Source organism: Schistocerca cancellata, chromosome 9, assembly GCF_023864275.1.
Source record: "Schistocerca cancellata isolate TAMUIC-IGC-003103 chromosome 9, iqSchCanc2.1, whole genome shotgun sequence".
NCBI lineage: Eukaryota > Metazoa > Arthropoda > Insecta > Orthoptera > Acrididae > Schistocerca > Schistocerca cancellata.
In genome coordinates, this window is record NC_064634.1 from 10,383,192 (window position 1) to 10,396,229 (window position 13,038).

Here is a 13,038-nt window from a genome sequence, read left to right on the forward strand (position 1 = left end):
AAATCAGAGCTCCCACAGAAAGATATAGGTGTTCATTTTTTCTGCATGCACAGGAAATTAATGGTAGACAGTAAACTGTGCAACAGCTATATGAACTGCACTGCACGCTTCGCATGTTTTGTGCAAATTTTTCATAAGTAGCAATATTCATTTTGATATAAAACCTTGCTACATTTTTTTGCATCCTTACTAAACGTGTGACATATGTTTCTCATTTTTATTTCCAGTATTCGTGGTTATACGCAAAAGAAGACAATTCTGATAAGGATAAGAACAAAAGGCTTGCACTACCATCAATAGAACAACAAGCAGCTGGCACAGAAAGGCCACTTATGATTGACACTTGGGGCTACACTAACAAGAATTACATAATGTATGTTCCAGATGGTAAGTATTATGTCCCACTAATAGTTACATGTTGTTTTACTATGTTCCATATTACTGGATAGTATCTCCATCCCGGCTACCATTTTATATTTAAGACAGTAATAGTTATATGCTAAAAAACACCCTGTGCACAATTAATCAGTATTTTGGTCGCAAAATAGCTCAAGGATGTCAACATACAAATAAGTGATCGTGTTGGCTAAAGACAATGGTCAGTATTTGAAATCAAAGCGAATGTATACTGTTAGTCTTTGAGGTTCAGCATGTTGTGCACCAAAATGTGGACTGCCAAAGGAGGATTAAACACACTATTATTACAGCATATCTGTTTTTTTCATTAGTTAACTCCACATAAATAGCAAAAACATTAGCTTTCCACTTTGTTCAAGTCATCCTTATATCACAAAATGTGGTACTGTTGGAATAAACATTTCTCTCATAGTGCAGCAGCAAGGGACATTTTCCTGAGGACACTGATTGAGTAATAAAGTTAGATGCACTCATCTAAACATGGTAAGAGCTGCCCAACTGATAATGACAATAAGACAATGGCGTTTTGAAAACAAAACGTATAGATCAATTGATTGCAGTAGATTTAGTTTAAAGAGTTGTGTGCTTCACCACAACCAGAGCACATGTTGCCAGCTACCAAGCTCCTTCTGCCTAGTACTCCCTCCCCCACTTTCTGAAGTGAAGGACATTTCTGCCAGATTTGCTTGAGGTGCTTCGCTGTCTCTGCTGAAACCATGAATATTGTTGAAACACCTCTATTTCCCAACATCACAGAGTCCAGGAATTTTAATTACAAAATCATTCCACTGAGTGAAGTGGTGCAAAGGGAAGACATTCATGTGGATAGCAGCTCAAATCTGTGTCTTGGACACCCAGATTTAGATTTTGTGCAGTTTCTCTAAATCACGTAAGGTAAATGTTGGGCATTTACTTTGAAATGGATACAGTTATGTAGGTTTCCTTTGCCAATCTAACCACATGCTCTGTCTCAAGTGATTTCATCATTATCAAGACATTAAACTTTTTTCCCCAGTCAGTCAGTCAGTCATCTTCCCGAAACCTGGTTGATTTGATGTCCACCATTTGCAAACTGGTGACTACCCTACCATACTGCTGATTTGGCTTTCTTTGTTATACTGAGTTATTTAGTTGAAATATTAAAATGCCAGATGACACAAATTGCAATTATTAGAGGCTGGATTTATCTCTTATTGAAAGTCTTTTGTTTTGAGTTAAGTTTGCTTTTATATATCACCAATTCAGTTGGTATGAGTGATGATGTTATTTAGCTATTATTCACCAAGTAATGTGATATAAAATTTGAAAATGAATAAAGGCTGCATTGTTGGTCTGGATGTTCTTGTTGTTCAGCTGCATAGCATGTAGAAGAGATATACAGTCACCTGAAATCTTAAAATGTGGTGTAATTTTACTGTTAGAACCCTCAGGGCCTGCTTGAGTGCAGTTCCTGAAAAAGAGCGTGGATGTCCAGTTGGTATCAAGGAAATACTCATGGGCTATTATTCTTCCCAACACAGTGATCATAGTTGCAAGAATGCCAGGAAACATCCAATATTTGTTTTCCGAAACCCCTAAGTTTGTCACTGTCTTATGAAACCCAGATCACTGTAAATAAAAAGTTCATTATCTATTCACTTCATCACATGTATTGACTGTATTTGTACAATTACTTTTACATGACAATAACTGCTGTTCTTCACATCTGAAGCCATCAATGGCTGCCTTAACAATAGGCAGGATCCTCCAAAAACATACATCCCTCTTTTCTCAAGCCTAGATACAAAAAGATTATAGAGGTGGTGCAGTGGTTAGCACACTGAACTCGCATTCAGGAGGAAGATGGTTCAATCCCGCTTCCGGCCATCCTGATTTAGGTTTTCCGTGATTTCCCTAAAGTGCTCCAGGCAAATGCTGGGATGGTACCCTTGAAAGGGCACGGCTGACTTCCTTTCCCATCGTTCCTTAATCTGATAAGACTGATGACCTAGCTGTCTGGTCTCCTCCCCCAAAACAACCCAACCCAAAAGATTATAATATAACAATGCACACAATAAACTCATAGCATTCCTTTAGTCACTTCTTTGCTGATAACGGAGATACACAAGTGTACAGTAAGTTTTCCATTTCCTCCAACTGATAGCACAGCTGCAGCAGTGTTTTAAGATGGTATTAGTATGTGATGTAATTAGTAGTTACAAAAGCCACAGATATTCCACTGCACTCTCACAGATAAATCGTCATTAGGTAATTTACAAAATGTAAGAAACAGTTAAACAGCGTAATTGTCGGCATGTTGCTTTTGTTTGGTTGTGTACTGTGTCTTTGAATCTTGATACATTCAGTTGGTAAAATAACAGTTCAGGGATTTTAAAATTTTCCCAGCGAATTGACTATTCAAACAAATTTCGGGCTTGCAGCCGGTCGTCGTTCAAACGACGACCGGCTGCAAGCCCGAAATTTGTTTGAACAACAGTTCAGGGATTCTTAATTGCACAAACAAATTTCATCTTTATATGAGGGTCGCCCAAAGAGTAGTGCACCACTTTTTTCTCAGCCATCACAATGGCATGAATGTGAAACCGCATGTATACATTATTTGAAGTTTCCAGAGTGTGCAGGAAGTTTTCCATTTCCTCCGACTGATAGCATAGCTGCAGCAATGTTTCAAAATAGCATTTGTAAGTGATGCACTTAGTAGCTACCAGCAGCGTGTTGTCATTGGATTTATCACTGCAGAGAAAGAAATTGTTGGGAACATTTACAAACATTTATGCATAGTTTATGAGACATCTGCAGTCAACAGATATTCGGAGGGTTAGGCCATTATGAGAAGGTAATTCATCAAAGCTCCAAGATTTGCAACATTTGCGGAGGTCTTCCATGATTGTCACACCTGACAAGATGTAACATGCTAATGTGCTCATTCATGATGATGACAAAAGGAGGCAGCACCATAATTCTGAAGTATATGTGAACACATTAACGAATATGGAATGCTCAGCCTCACTCAGTGCATCGACTTCAGAACACATCACTAAACAGGGTTGGACAGTATTACTCCATTCACCTGACAGCCCTGACCTAGCTCTCTCAGAATTTCTCTTGTTTAAGCCGTTAAAGGATGTCATTTGAGGAAGACATTTGAGGCTGATGAAGACGTAATTCACACAGTGAAGAAATTGCTTCATGACTAGAACAAGGAGGGGTACTGTCAGGGCATAAACACCATTGTGTCTCACTGGAGGAAGGCCATAGAACAGCAAGGAGACTACATGGTAAAATAGGGACTGTAGAAGAAACATCATTCTTTCTTTTGTGTGCATTTCAGTGTGTTCAATAAATACTTGTTGAAGAGAAAAAATGTGATGTGTTACTGTCTGGGCAACCCTTGTAGTTTAATCCTATTTCATTAGAGTGGGCAAAAGACTTAATTTAATCTAGAAAAAAATCTGCATTAGTGTAGAAGGTATCAGAAAAATACACTCTTGAACAATACCCTAACTACTTATGCTTCAGTGTTATTCAGTGTATTATAGCCTTCATACAGTATGAGAGTTTACAAACTGGCTCCTCCACTAAGCATTCTTTATTCTTTTACATTTACTGATTAGTGTATGACAGCAAGATGTTACTAAAATTTTACTATAAATACAACTTGGCAGCATGCAGGAATAGTTCCGCAGTTATCTGTCAAAAAGAACTATGACATCAACAATGTGTGTAGTTTTCACTGCTGAGCAGAGTGATTTTTGGATACAAATTTTGTAATAAACTTAGCTTACTTCTGAATTTTTCTTATTCACTTCATTTGGGATTATTATCTTCCTTTTTGCATTAAATAAGTACTTCTCTTTACAGAGCAGTTAATCTGTAATGTCTGAAATATCTGAAACTTTTCTCTGATGCCAGTACTTTATATCTTAATGAGCTAATGGCTAGAAATTAGCATTTAGTTTTTATTGACACAAAAGACTCACATGTTATAGTAACCATTGAAGCTCATGGCAAGTGTTCAGAAAGACAACTGCCAGTCTCAATGCATGCATTATAACAGCACCAAAACATTAAACCAAACTTTTTCAAATATCCATATTGTCTGTTTTACAGTGTGTCAAGCAGCTAAGATTCTGCCCATCAGTTTCTCTTCAGTTTCTGCTGCGGTTGTGTGTAACAACTGTGGCAGCACATCTCAGATGAACACGTGGAGAATTGCATCATTCAGCCAGGGTAGCAACAAACATGATCTCTTACAATTACAACCCCCTCTCCTAGCCTTTGGTTGGGCGGCTTGCGTGCTTCTGGGATACAAATATCTGTACTGCAGGGGCAACCACAATAGAGAGGTGTCTGTTGAGACACTAGACAAATGTAGTTGCAGGGGCAGCAGTCTGGATGATTGGCTGATCTGGCCTTAAAACATCAACCAAAATGGCCTTGCTATGCTGATACTGTGAACAACTGAAAGCAAAGGGACACTACTGCAGTAACTTTTCCTGGGGACTTGCAGCTCTACTGTATGGTTAAATGATGATGGCATCCTCTTGGGAAAAAATAGTCCCCATTCAGACCTCCGGGCAGGGGCTGTTGACGAGGGTGTCATAGTCAGGAAAAACAAAATTTCTGTTCTGTGGGTCAAAGTGTGGATTGTTTGATCCCTAATTGAGCAGATAGATTAGAAAATTTGAAACAGGAAATGGATAAGTTGAAGTTTGGTGTTGTGGGGATAAGACTTCTGATCAGGTGAATACAGGATTATGAATACACTATCAGATAAGGGTAATATGGGAGTAGGTTTAATAATGAATATAAAAAAGAGGAATGCAGGTAAGCCACTAAGAACATCTTAGTGAATCTATTATTGTAGCCAAGATAGATACCATACGAAGCCCACAACCACCACATAAGTACAAGTTTATATGCCAAGTAGCCCGGCAGATGATGAGATTGAATAAATGCCTGATGAAATAAAAGAAATTTTCAGGTAGTTAAGAGAGACAAGTATTTGTGATGGGGACTGGAATTTGATAGTAGGAGAAGGAAGAGAAGGATAAATAGTGGGTGAATTTGGTCTGTGGGAATGAATGAGGAAATTGTCTGGTAGAAATTTGCACAGAGCATATTTTAATCACCATACTTGGGTTTAAGAATCATGAAAGAAGATTGTATACATGAAATAGGCTTGGAGACACAAGAAGGTTTCAGATTGATTATATAATGGTAAGACAGAGATTTCGGAACCAGATTTCAAATTATAAAAAAACATATTCATGGACATATGTGGACTATGACCTCAATTTATTGGTTATGATTTGTTGATTAAAACTGAATAAATTACATAATGGTAGGAAATTAAGGAGATGGGACCTGGATAAGTTGAAAGAATGAGAGGTAGGGCCTCTGGAACAATTGACTAGAACTTGAGAAAGGAATACAGTAGAAGACGGGTAACCTTGGGAGATGAAATAGTAAAGCTAGCAGACGATCAAATAGCTAAAAGATAAGGTGTAGTAGAAATCCTTGGATATCACAGGAGATACTGAATTTAATTGATGAAAGGTGAAAATATAAAAATGAAGCAGGCAAAAGGGAATATGAACATCTAAAAAATGAGATTGACACGAAGTGCAAAATCGTTAAGCTGAAATGATTGAAGGACAAATGTAAGGATGTAGAAGCATATAGAACTAGGGAGAAAGGTAGATACCGCATATAGGGAAATTAAAGAGGCCTTTGGAGAAAAGAGAAACAGCTGCATGAATATCGAGAGCTCTGAAGGAAAACCAGTACTAAGCAAAGAAAGGAAAGGTGGAAGGAGTATGTAGAAGTGCTATACAAGGGAGGTGCACTTGAAGGCAATATAATAGAAAGGGGAGAGGGTGAAGATGAAGGTGAGATGGGAGATATGATCCTGCAAGAAGAGCTTGACATAACACTGTAAGAGCCAACTCGAAAAAAGTCCCTGGAGTGGATCAAAATTCCATCAGAACTACTGATAGTTTGGAAGAGCCAGCTATGATAAAACTATGTCATCTGGTGTCCAAGATGTAGGAGACAGGTGGAATACCATCAGATTTCAAATAGGGTGTAATAATTCCAATTCCAAAGAAAGCAGGTGTTGACAAGTGTGAATATTACCGAACTATCAGTGTAATAAGTCATGGTTGCAAAATGATAACGCTGCTAATTCTTTATAGAAAAATGGAAGCACTGGTAGAAGCTAACCTCGGAGAAGATCAGTTTGGATTCTGAAGAAATATAGGAACTCACAAGGCAATACTAATCCTACAACTTTTTTTAGAAGGTAGGGTAAGGAAAGGCAAAGCAACATTTATAGCATTTGAAGGCTTAGAGAAAGCTTTTGACAATGTTGACTAGATTGCTCTGTGGATTCTGAAGGTAGTAAGAGTAAAATATAGTGAGTGAAAGGCCATTTATATCTTATACAGAAACCAGATGGCAGTTATAAAGAGTTGAGGGACATGAAAGGGAAGCAATAGTTGGGAAGGTAGTGAGACAGCATTGTAGCCTATCCCTGATGTTGTTCAGTCTACATGTTGACCAAGCAGTAAAGAAAACCAATGAAAAATTTGGAATAGGAATTAAGTTGGAAGAACAGTTGAATGGAATGATGGAGCAGACATTGTCTTGAAAGCAGGATATAAGGTGAACATCAACAAAAGCAAAACGAGGATAATGGAATGTAGTTGAATTAAATCAGGTGATGCTGAGGGAATTAGATAAGGAAATGAGACACTTAAAGTAGTTGTTGAGTTCTGCTATTTGTATTAAAAAAAATTTAAAAAATGTAGACTTTCTCCATATGCAATTTTTACCTATACCACATCTGTCACATCTGTATATTTTCTGTTCTCTTCCTATATCTATAAGGCTGTGAAAATTCATTATCTGTTCATGGACATACTTCTTGTATGGATGTTTTCACATTTTGCGACTTGTGTCTGTGAGTATATCTAAATTTTATAACTAAATGCAATGTTGTTTTACAGGGGTGGCTCTGACACCAGAGGAGGAGGTGGAACGAGCTCGGAGGAAGCAGGAGGTGGTACACCAGAACACTCGCCTTGCCAAGAACCCATTTGATGAGCAACACAGCAAAGAAGTTATCCACCAACTGGCTCAGAGCCAGGCCCAAGCATTGGAGGGCAAGATTGGTGTGGATGGCAAAGAACTCACACAGACCAATGCCACACCCACAATACGAGGCTTCTCCTTTGTGAAAACTCCTTCTCCAGCCCCTGGTGAGTTAAGTTATTTTTTCCGTATTATGAGATGTTAACAGAATATGTGTTAATTTTTAACACAAACTCTCCTTTGCATACCCTGCATTTTAGCAATTTACACACTTTTCAGTAGTGCATCTGGAACACAGAAGGGTTAAAATAATGACATATTTTAAACATCAGAGATGTTTACAGGTAAATACAAGTAAGCAACAAAACCATAATGCCAAGGATAACGGCAGCAGCTTCCAAAAGTGAATACTGAAGCTTGTCTTAAGGAGCAAACATGTGGAGCTTGAATTTAGGAAGAAAAGTTGCTGAACGGATGTATGATGACATACAGAATGAATGTAGTGGGGCCTCGGGAGAGCGATTTCATCTCAAATCATGAGGTCATGCCAACTGGTGGTCATGAATTTCTCTGGAAAAATATGTATTAGACCTCCATATCATAAGTGTTAAGATATAAAGTATTTTCATTTTATATTAATTTTTGTAAATGGTACAGCCCTTTGAAAAATGTATATTTCATAAATAACTCTTAAAACAGCAGAGAACAAAAAAATTTAATAAACCAAAAGTACTGGAGACCTGACAGATGTTTTGTGTTAAAGCTCCCTCTCAGAGTGTTGAAATTTAGTTGACACTCACCACTTATGGGCTTTCTTTAACTTACAAATCTAAGACAGAAATACTAAATTTAAGTTAATTTTTCCACTTAATTTTTTCCTTTTTTTTCTTACTTGGAAAGTCACAGAACACTACCTTCTCTGTCATGTTACCAGATACTACTGATGTAATTATAAACAGTAGGGGACTGATGACCTCAGATGTTAAGTCCCATAGTGCTCAGAGCCATATAAACAGTATCTTCTCTGCTCCAGCATCCTGTATTATGTAAATATTTATTACTAAAAATGTAAAAAAAATTGCATTTTTACGAATTATTTACTCGAAAACCCCCATCCAAAAACTTTTTGAGAATTACACAAAATATTGTTTGGTTAATGTGCTAGTAGTCAGTGCAAAAACAGTGGGCAATATTTTTCTGTGTAAAGTGTTAGAAATTTTTCAACATTCTGCATATTTCACATCACTGAATTCCTAGTGTAAAATATGCATGTTGGAAACACTTTTTCCAGTGTTCTTCTGTTTATAACAAATGAGTGAGAACTTGAACATAAACCATTCTGCATTGAGTTTTGTGTTTGGTTTCAACTTTTTGTTAGATACAATGTCAGTGAGGAAATACAGTATAAACAAGGGAGGTGTGTGAACTATGAAAAAAGACACAAGAAGTGGTGTTTAAGGAAAGTGAAAAACACTCCACAGTTGTTGGAAATCTGTCAGAGATATTGCAGAAATATCTTGGTTCTCAATTAATGGTATTAGCATCACCTCCATTGTACAGAAATTGCTACACTCATTACAAGAAGAAATTTAGTGACAACCCACCTGAACGCTCACCATCAGCTGAATGTGAAACTGTAGAAGACAGTGCAGACGTTTATATTCCAGGGTGTGAAGTTGTTGATGATGTGTTGAATGTTAGCATTTCTGCTGTAGCCGTCCAGGAAAGGTAAGAAGCCCTAGAAGAAAACAGTATATAAAAAGAAAAGTGGAAGAAATTGAAACAAGTTTTACACAAGCAACATCTTAAAACCTTTGTGAAGTGTGTAATGTAGATGCACTTGGGGCAGAACCTGAAGGTAGTGATACATGCACAAAATGTGATATGTGGTTTCAGAACCTAAATACCACTATCTCTGCAGCCCCTTTACTGAGAAGGTACAGTTACTGCCACTGATACGAGGTAACTCTAAGCAGCAGATATAGAAATACATACCCACTTCCTCACATTATTTGACTTCAAAAGCTCATAAAATAAAGAAAGAGGAAGGTATTTGGGCATGCCCTGATTCTTACAGTGGGCAACCATTGCAAGATGATATGCTTACTGTTGCTCTGGAATATTGCCTAAGTGATGACAAAGATTGCAGCAGGCAGAGTCCTAACCAGGCTGATGTTATCTCTGTTAGTGAAAATCATAAAAAAAATAAAAAAAGTAAAAAGATGTATGACAAGATCAATAAGAGAAGCATATCTCCTAATGAAAAAGGAGAACCCAAATTTAAAAATTGGTCTCCCAAAATTCTAATCGTTACGAAAAAATTGGTAAAATGCCAGCCAATGAAGGAAGTAAGTATGCACATGTATTTACTGCACTAACTTGAAACTTGTTTGTTTCACCACAAGCAGTGTCATGGGGAAGAACTACACAGAGCAGGACCTGATGTTTTTTTTTGTATTATGTCAAGAGCCACAAGATAAATGTTGGTTGCAGCAGTGTGCAATGTATCCTCGTGCTGACATGATGACTGTTGAAGCATTACATCTTCAAGACATTGACAAAGACATAACATATGCGTTGTGGGAGGGAGGAGAGTGGTGAAGAAGACAATAGAACTAGAGAAGTTTATTACAGAAGTTAGGCATTTGGTCATGAGAAGAGTAGCTCACCATCATATCTGGAGGATTCAGAGAGAGGCGATAGCATAAGTAAAATCAGCCACATCTCAGAATACTGACACATTAGTTCTTCATTTCAACTTTGCTGAAAACAGATCTGTTGCTTTGCAGAACGAAATTTGAAGTTACCACTGGCACACATCACATAGGCATCAATATTCACATGTGGTGCTCACTTCCTTGGAAATCACACTGCTTTGCTATTGTCATTGATGATCTCATTCATGCATTTGCACATGTATGCTATGCTGTCTTGCATGTGTACTGTCAGCATGATAACTGATGACATAGCATCTAGAGGCCATGCATTTCCTAAACATGTGTACGTGAGTGATGGTGCAGCATCTAATTTTAAAAACTGCTTTCAGCTTTATGAGCTTGGTCAACACTGTAGTACAGGAATTAAGGGAAAAAATGGATATTTCCACCAATAGGTCATGGAAAAAGTACATGTGATAGGGTAAGAGGTCTTTGTAAACATCTTGCAATAAGATTTGATCTCCAGCATGAAGCTGTTGATGCTATAAGAGGTGCTACTGGATTTTTACACACCATATCAACATTAGTAACAAGCATGAATCTCTTCTTTCTAAATGAAAGTACATTAAGGGAACTCCATTTTAAAAAGAGAGAAGAGTGGTCTGCTATGAAACCTGTAGTAGACATTTAATCGAGTCACAGCTAGGTTGCCACCCAGAGTGGCACATATATTGCAAAAATGGTTCTCCATGAAATGCAGCCTGTTACTGTGTGTGAAATGCAGAGACCACAGTATACATTAGAAGACTTTGTAGTGAGCTACTTCATTTCATCTATGTATGACTATCAGTGGTGGGTGGGAAAGATAATAAGTATCTCTCATGAGCTGCAAGATATAACCATCTCCTTTATGACACCTCATTGTCCTGCTAATGCTTTTAAGTGGCCATCATCAAAAGATCAGTGTGCAGTTCCCATTTCCCAAGTACTGCTCTTGTTGGATCATCCTTGTCAGTGTGCAAGCTCAGCTCGACTATACAGATTCAATGAGAAACTTATGAAAAAAACAAATCAACTCTTTTGGAGAAGTAAAATCATGACAGAAGACAATAATAATTTGTGAATAATATCATAAAAAGAAAAATGGGTATAATGGACAACCATGCGTCCATCCTTGCTACCCTCCCTGTTTTCCTTTCCCTGTTGCTTCATAACCTCGGTTGTGAGTAACTGAATCCACTTTCCCTTCTTCCCTTTCTTTCCCCTCTTTCCTCCCTGATGAGGGAACTAAGTTCCGAAAGCTAGGAACATAAATTTTCTGTTGTGTTTTGTGTATCTATCGGCTGTTCTGAGCTGAGCTAAGTACTGGCCAGCCCCTCTATATCTTTGTTAGTTTTTGTTTCACATCTTTATATGAGATTTTCCATTAATCATTTAAATATTCTGTTTCTCAGTTTTGTTATGAAATGCTTTCGAACAAAAGAATGAATTGCTTCCCACTCACTTATAATGTTGTAGAGTAATTATTTAGATTCATAAATACCGGTTTTGCATGACATTTACCTAAAATCAGCAGTCAATTTGAATATTTAAGTGTCCATGATTTTTTTATCTTGATAGTAGACAAGTATTGCCCACTCTGATTGTATATTCCCCAAGTACAATGACCAACTAATGTACCACAAAATTTTTAGAACATTTAGTATGGGGGTTTTGGAGAAAATAATTTCTAAACAACCAAAACATTTCAGATTCTTTCATCTTTATTTGCAAATATTTTGACAGTTTAAGAATTTCATCATTAATGTCATAGCTGACAGTTAGCTGTTCTTCCACTTTATCATTTCTCAAAACAGTTAACATCCTGTGACTATTCATATTTTCAAAACATAATATTGAAATTCACAAAAAGTTACAAATTTTCAAAGTTTATTTTTCCAAAAAAATGAAAAAAGCTCAGAAGTTTGTATGTATAAATCATGTCTCTTAGTATTGGGAATAACGTATTTATTGAAAATAAAGTCAAGTGTCTATCGCTGTTGGTTTCTTTATTACAATTTTTCAATTTTGCCTTTCGTTACACCATTTTCACATGTACTCTCATTTAGAGAGGTCTGTAGTGTTTTAACAAATCATCAGAAAATCTAAATATTGTATTTTTGGAGAGGTATCATGTGAAACTTCAACATATATGTTTTTCAGCAAACTTTGAAGTAGTGATGTGACACATTCACTTGTGACCTCTATGATTTGAGATGAAGTCACCTGGGAGTGAAATGAGAGCAAATCTCATAAGGACCAGAATTTCTTTAAAATTTGTGAAGTACTATTGTTGGAATGGATGGCCCAGATAAAAATTGTCTGGAGTAAACGTTAATGCTTTTTATTAGAGTTGAAAATTGTCCAGAGTAATAGTTTTTTTTTTTTTTTTTTAGTTGAGTGATAGCCATTACTGATAACAAAGTAATAATTAAACAGAGATCAAAAGTAATCTTGGAACATGTTTTTGTAGAAAAAAAGATCATCTAACAAGCTGATATCAGGTGTCAATGTTCTAATTGCACAAAAATGTTGTATGGTTCAATTCTTCACACTGCCATCAGGAGCTCCAATGCTAGGCGTGTTAGGGATTCTCTTGGGGTAGCATCAGGAGCCAGAAAGAAATACAATGTGCACCCAGTATGGCTTCCGAAGGGTCTCAACCGAGATGTGGTGGAAGGAGCTCTGCCTGCAGCTATTGAGTGTACAGGGCTCAGTCGTGTGCAAGTTGGCTCATGGTGGCATAAGTAACATCTGTCGCTCAGTTTCTGAGGCCATCCTCAGTTCATACAGAAGTGGTACAGATTGCTGCTAGGTGTTCTGATGACCA

General features: G+C 37.2%; 1 protein-coding gene across 2 annotated transcripts in view; it reads left to right on the forward strand.

Moving 5' to 3' along the window:
- The window catches only part of LOC126100595 (splicing factor ESS-2 homolog), an 87,581-nt gene that overhangs the window by 26,317 nt on the left and 48,226 nt on the right, over positions 1 to 13,038 (forward strand). For both annotated transcript variants that reach the window (XM_049911221.1, XM_049911222.1), the window contains 2 exons: positions 228 to 387; positions 7,428 to 7,679. In XM_049911221.1, coding sequence (XP_049767178.1) covers positions 228 to 387; positions 7,428 to 7,679 — 412 coding nt within the window. The remainder of the gene's footprint in view (positions 1 to 227; positions 388 to 7,427; positions 7,680 to 13,038) is intronic.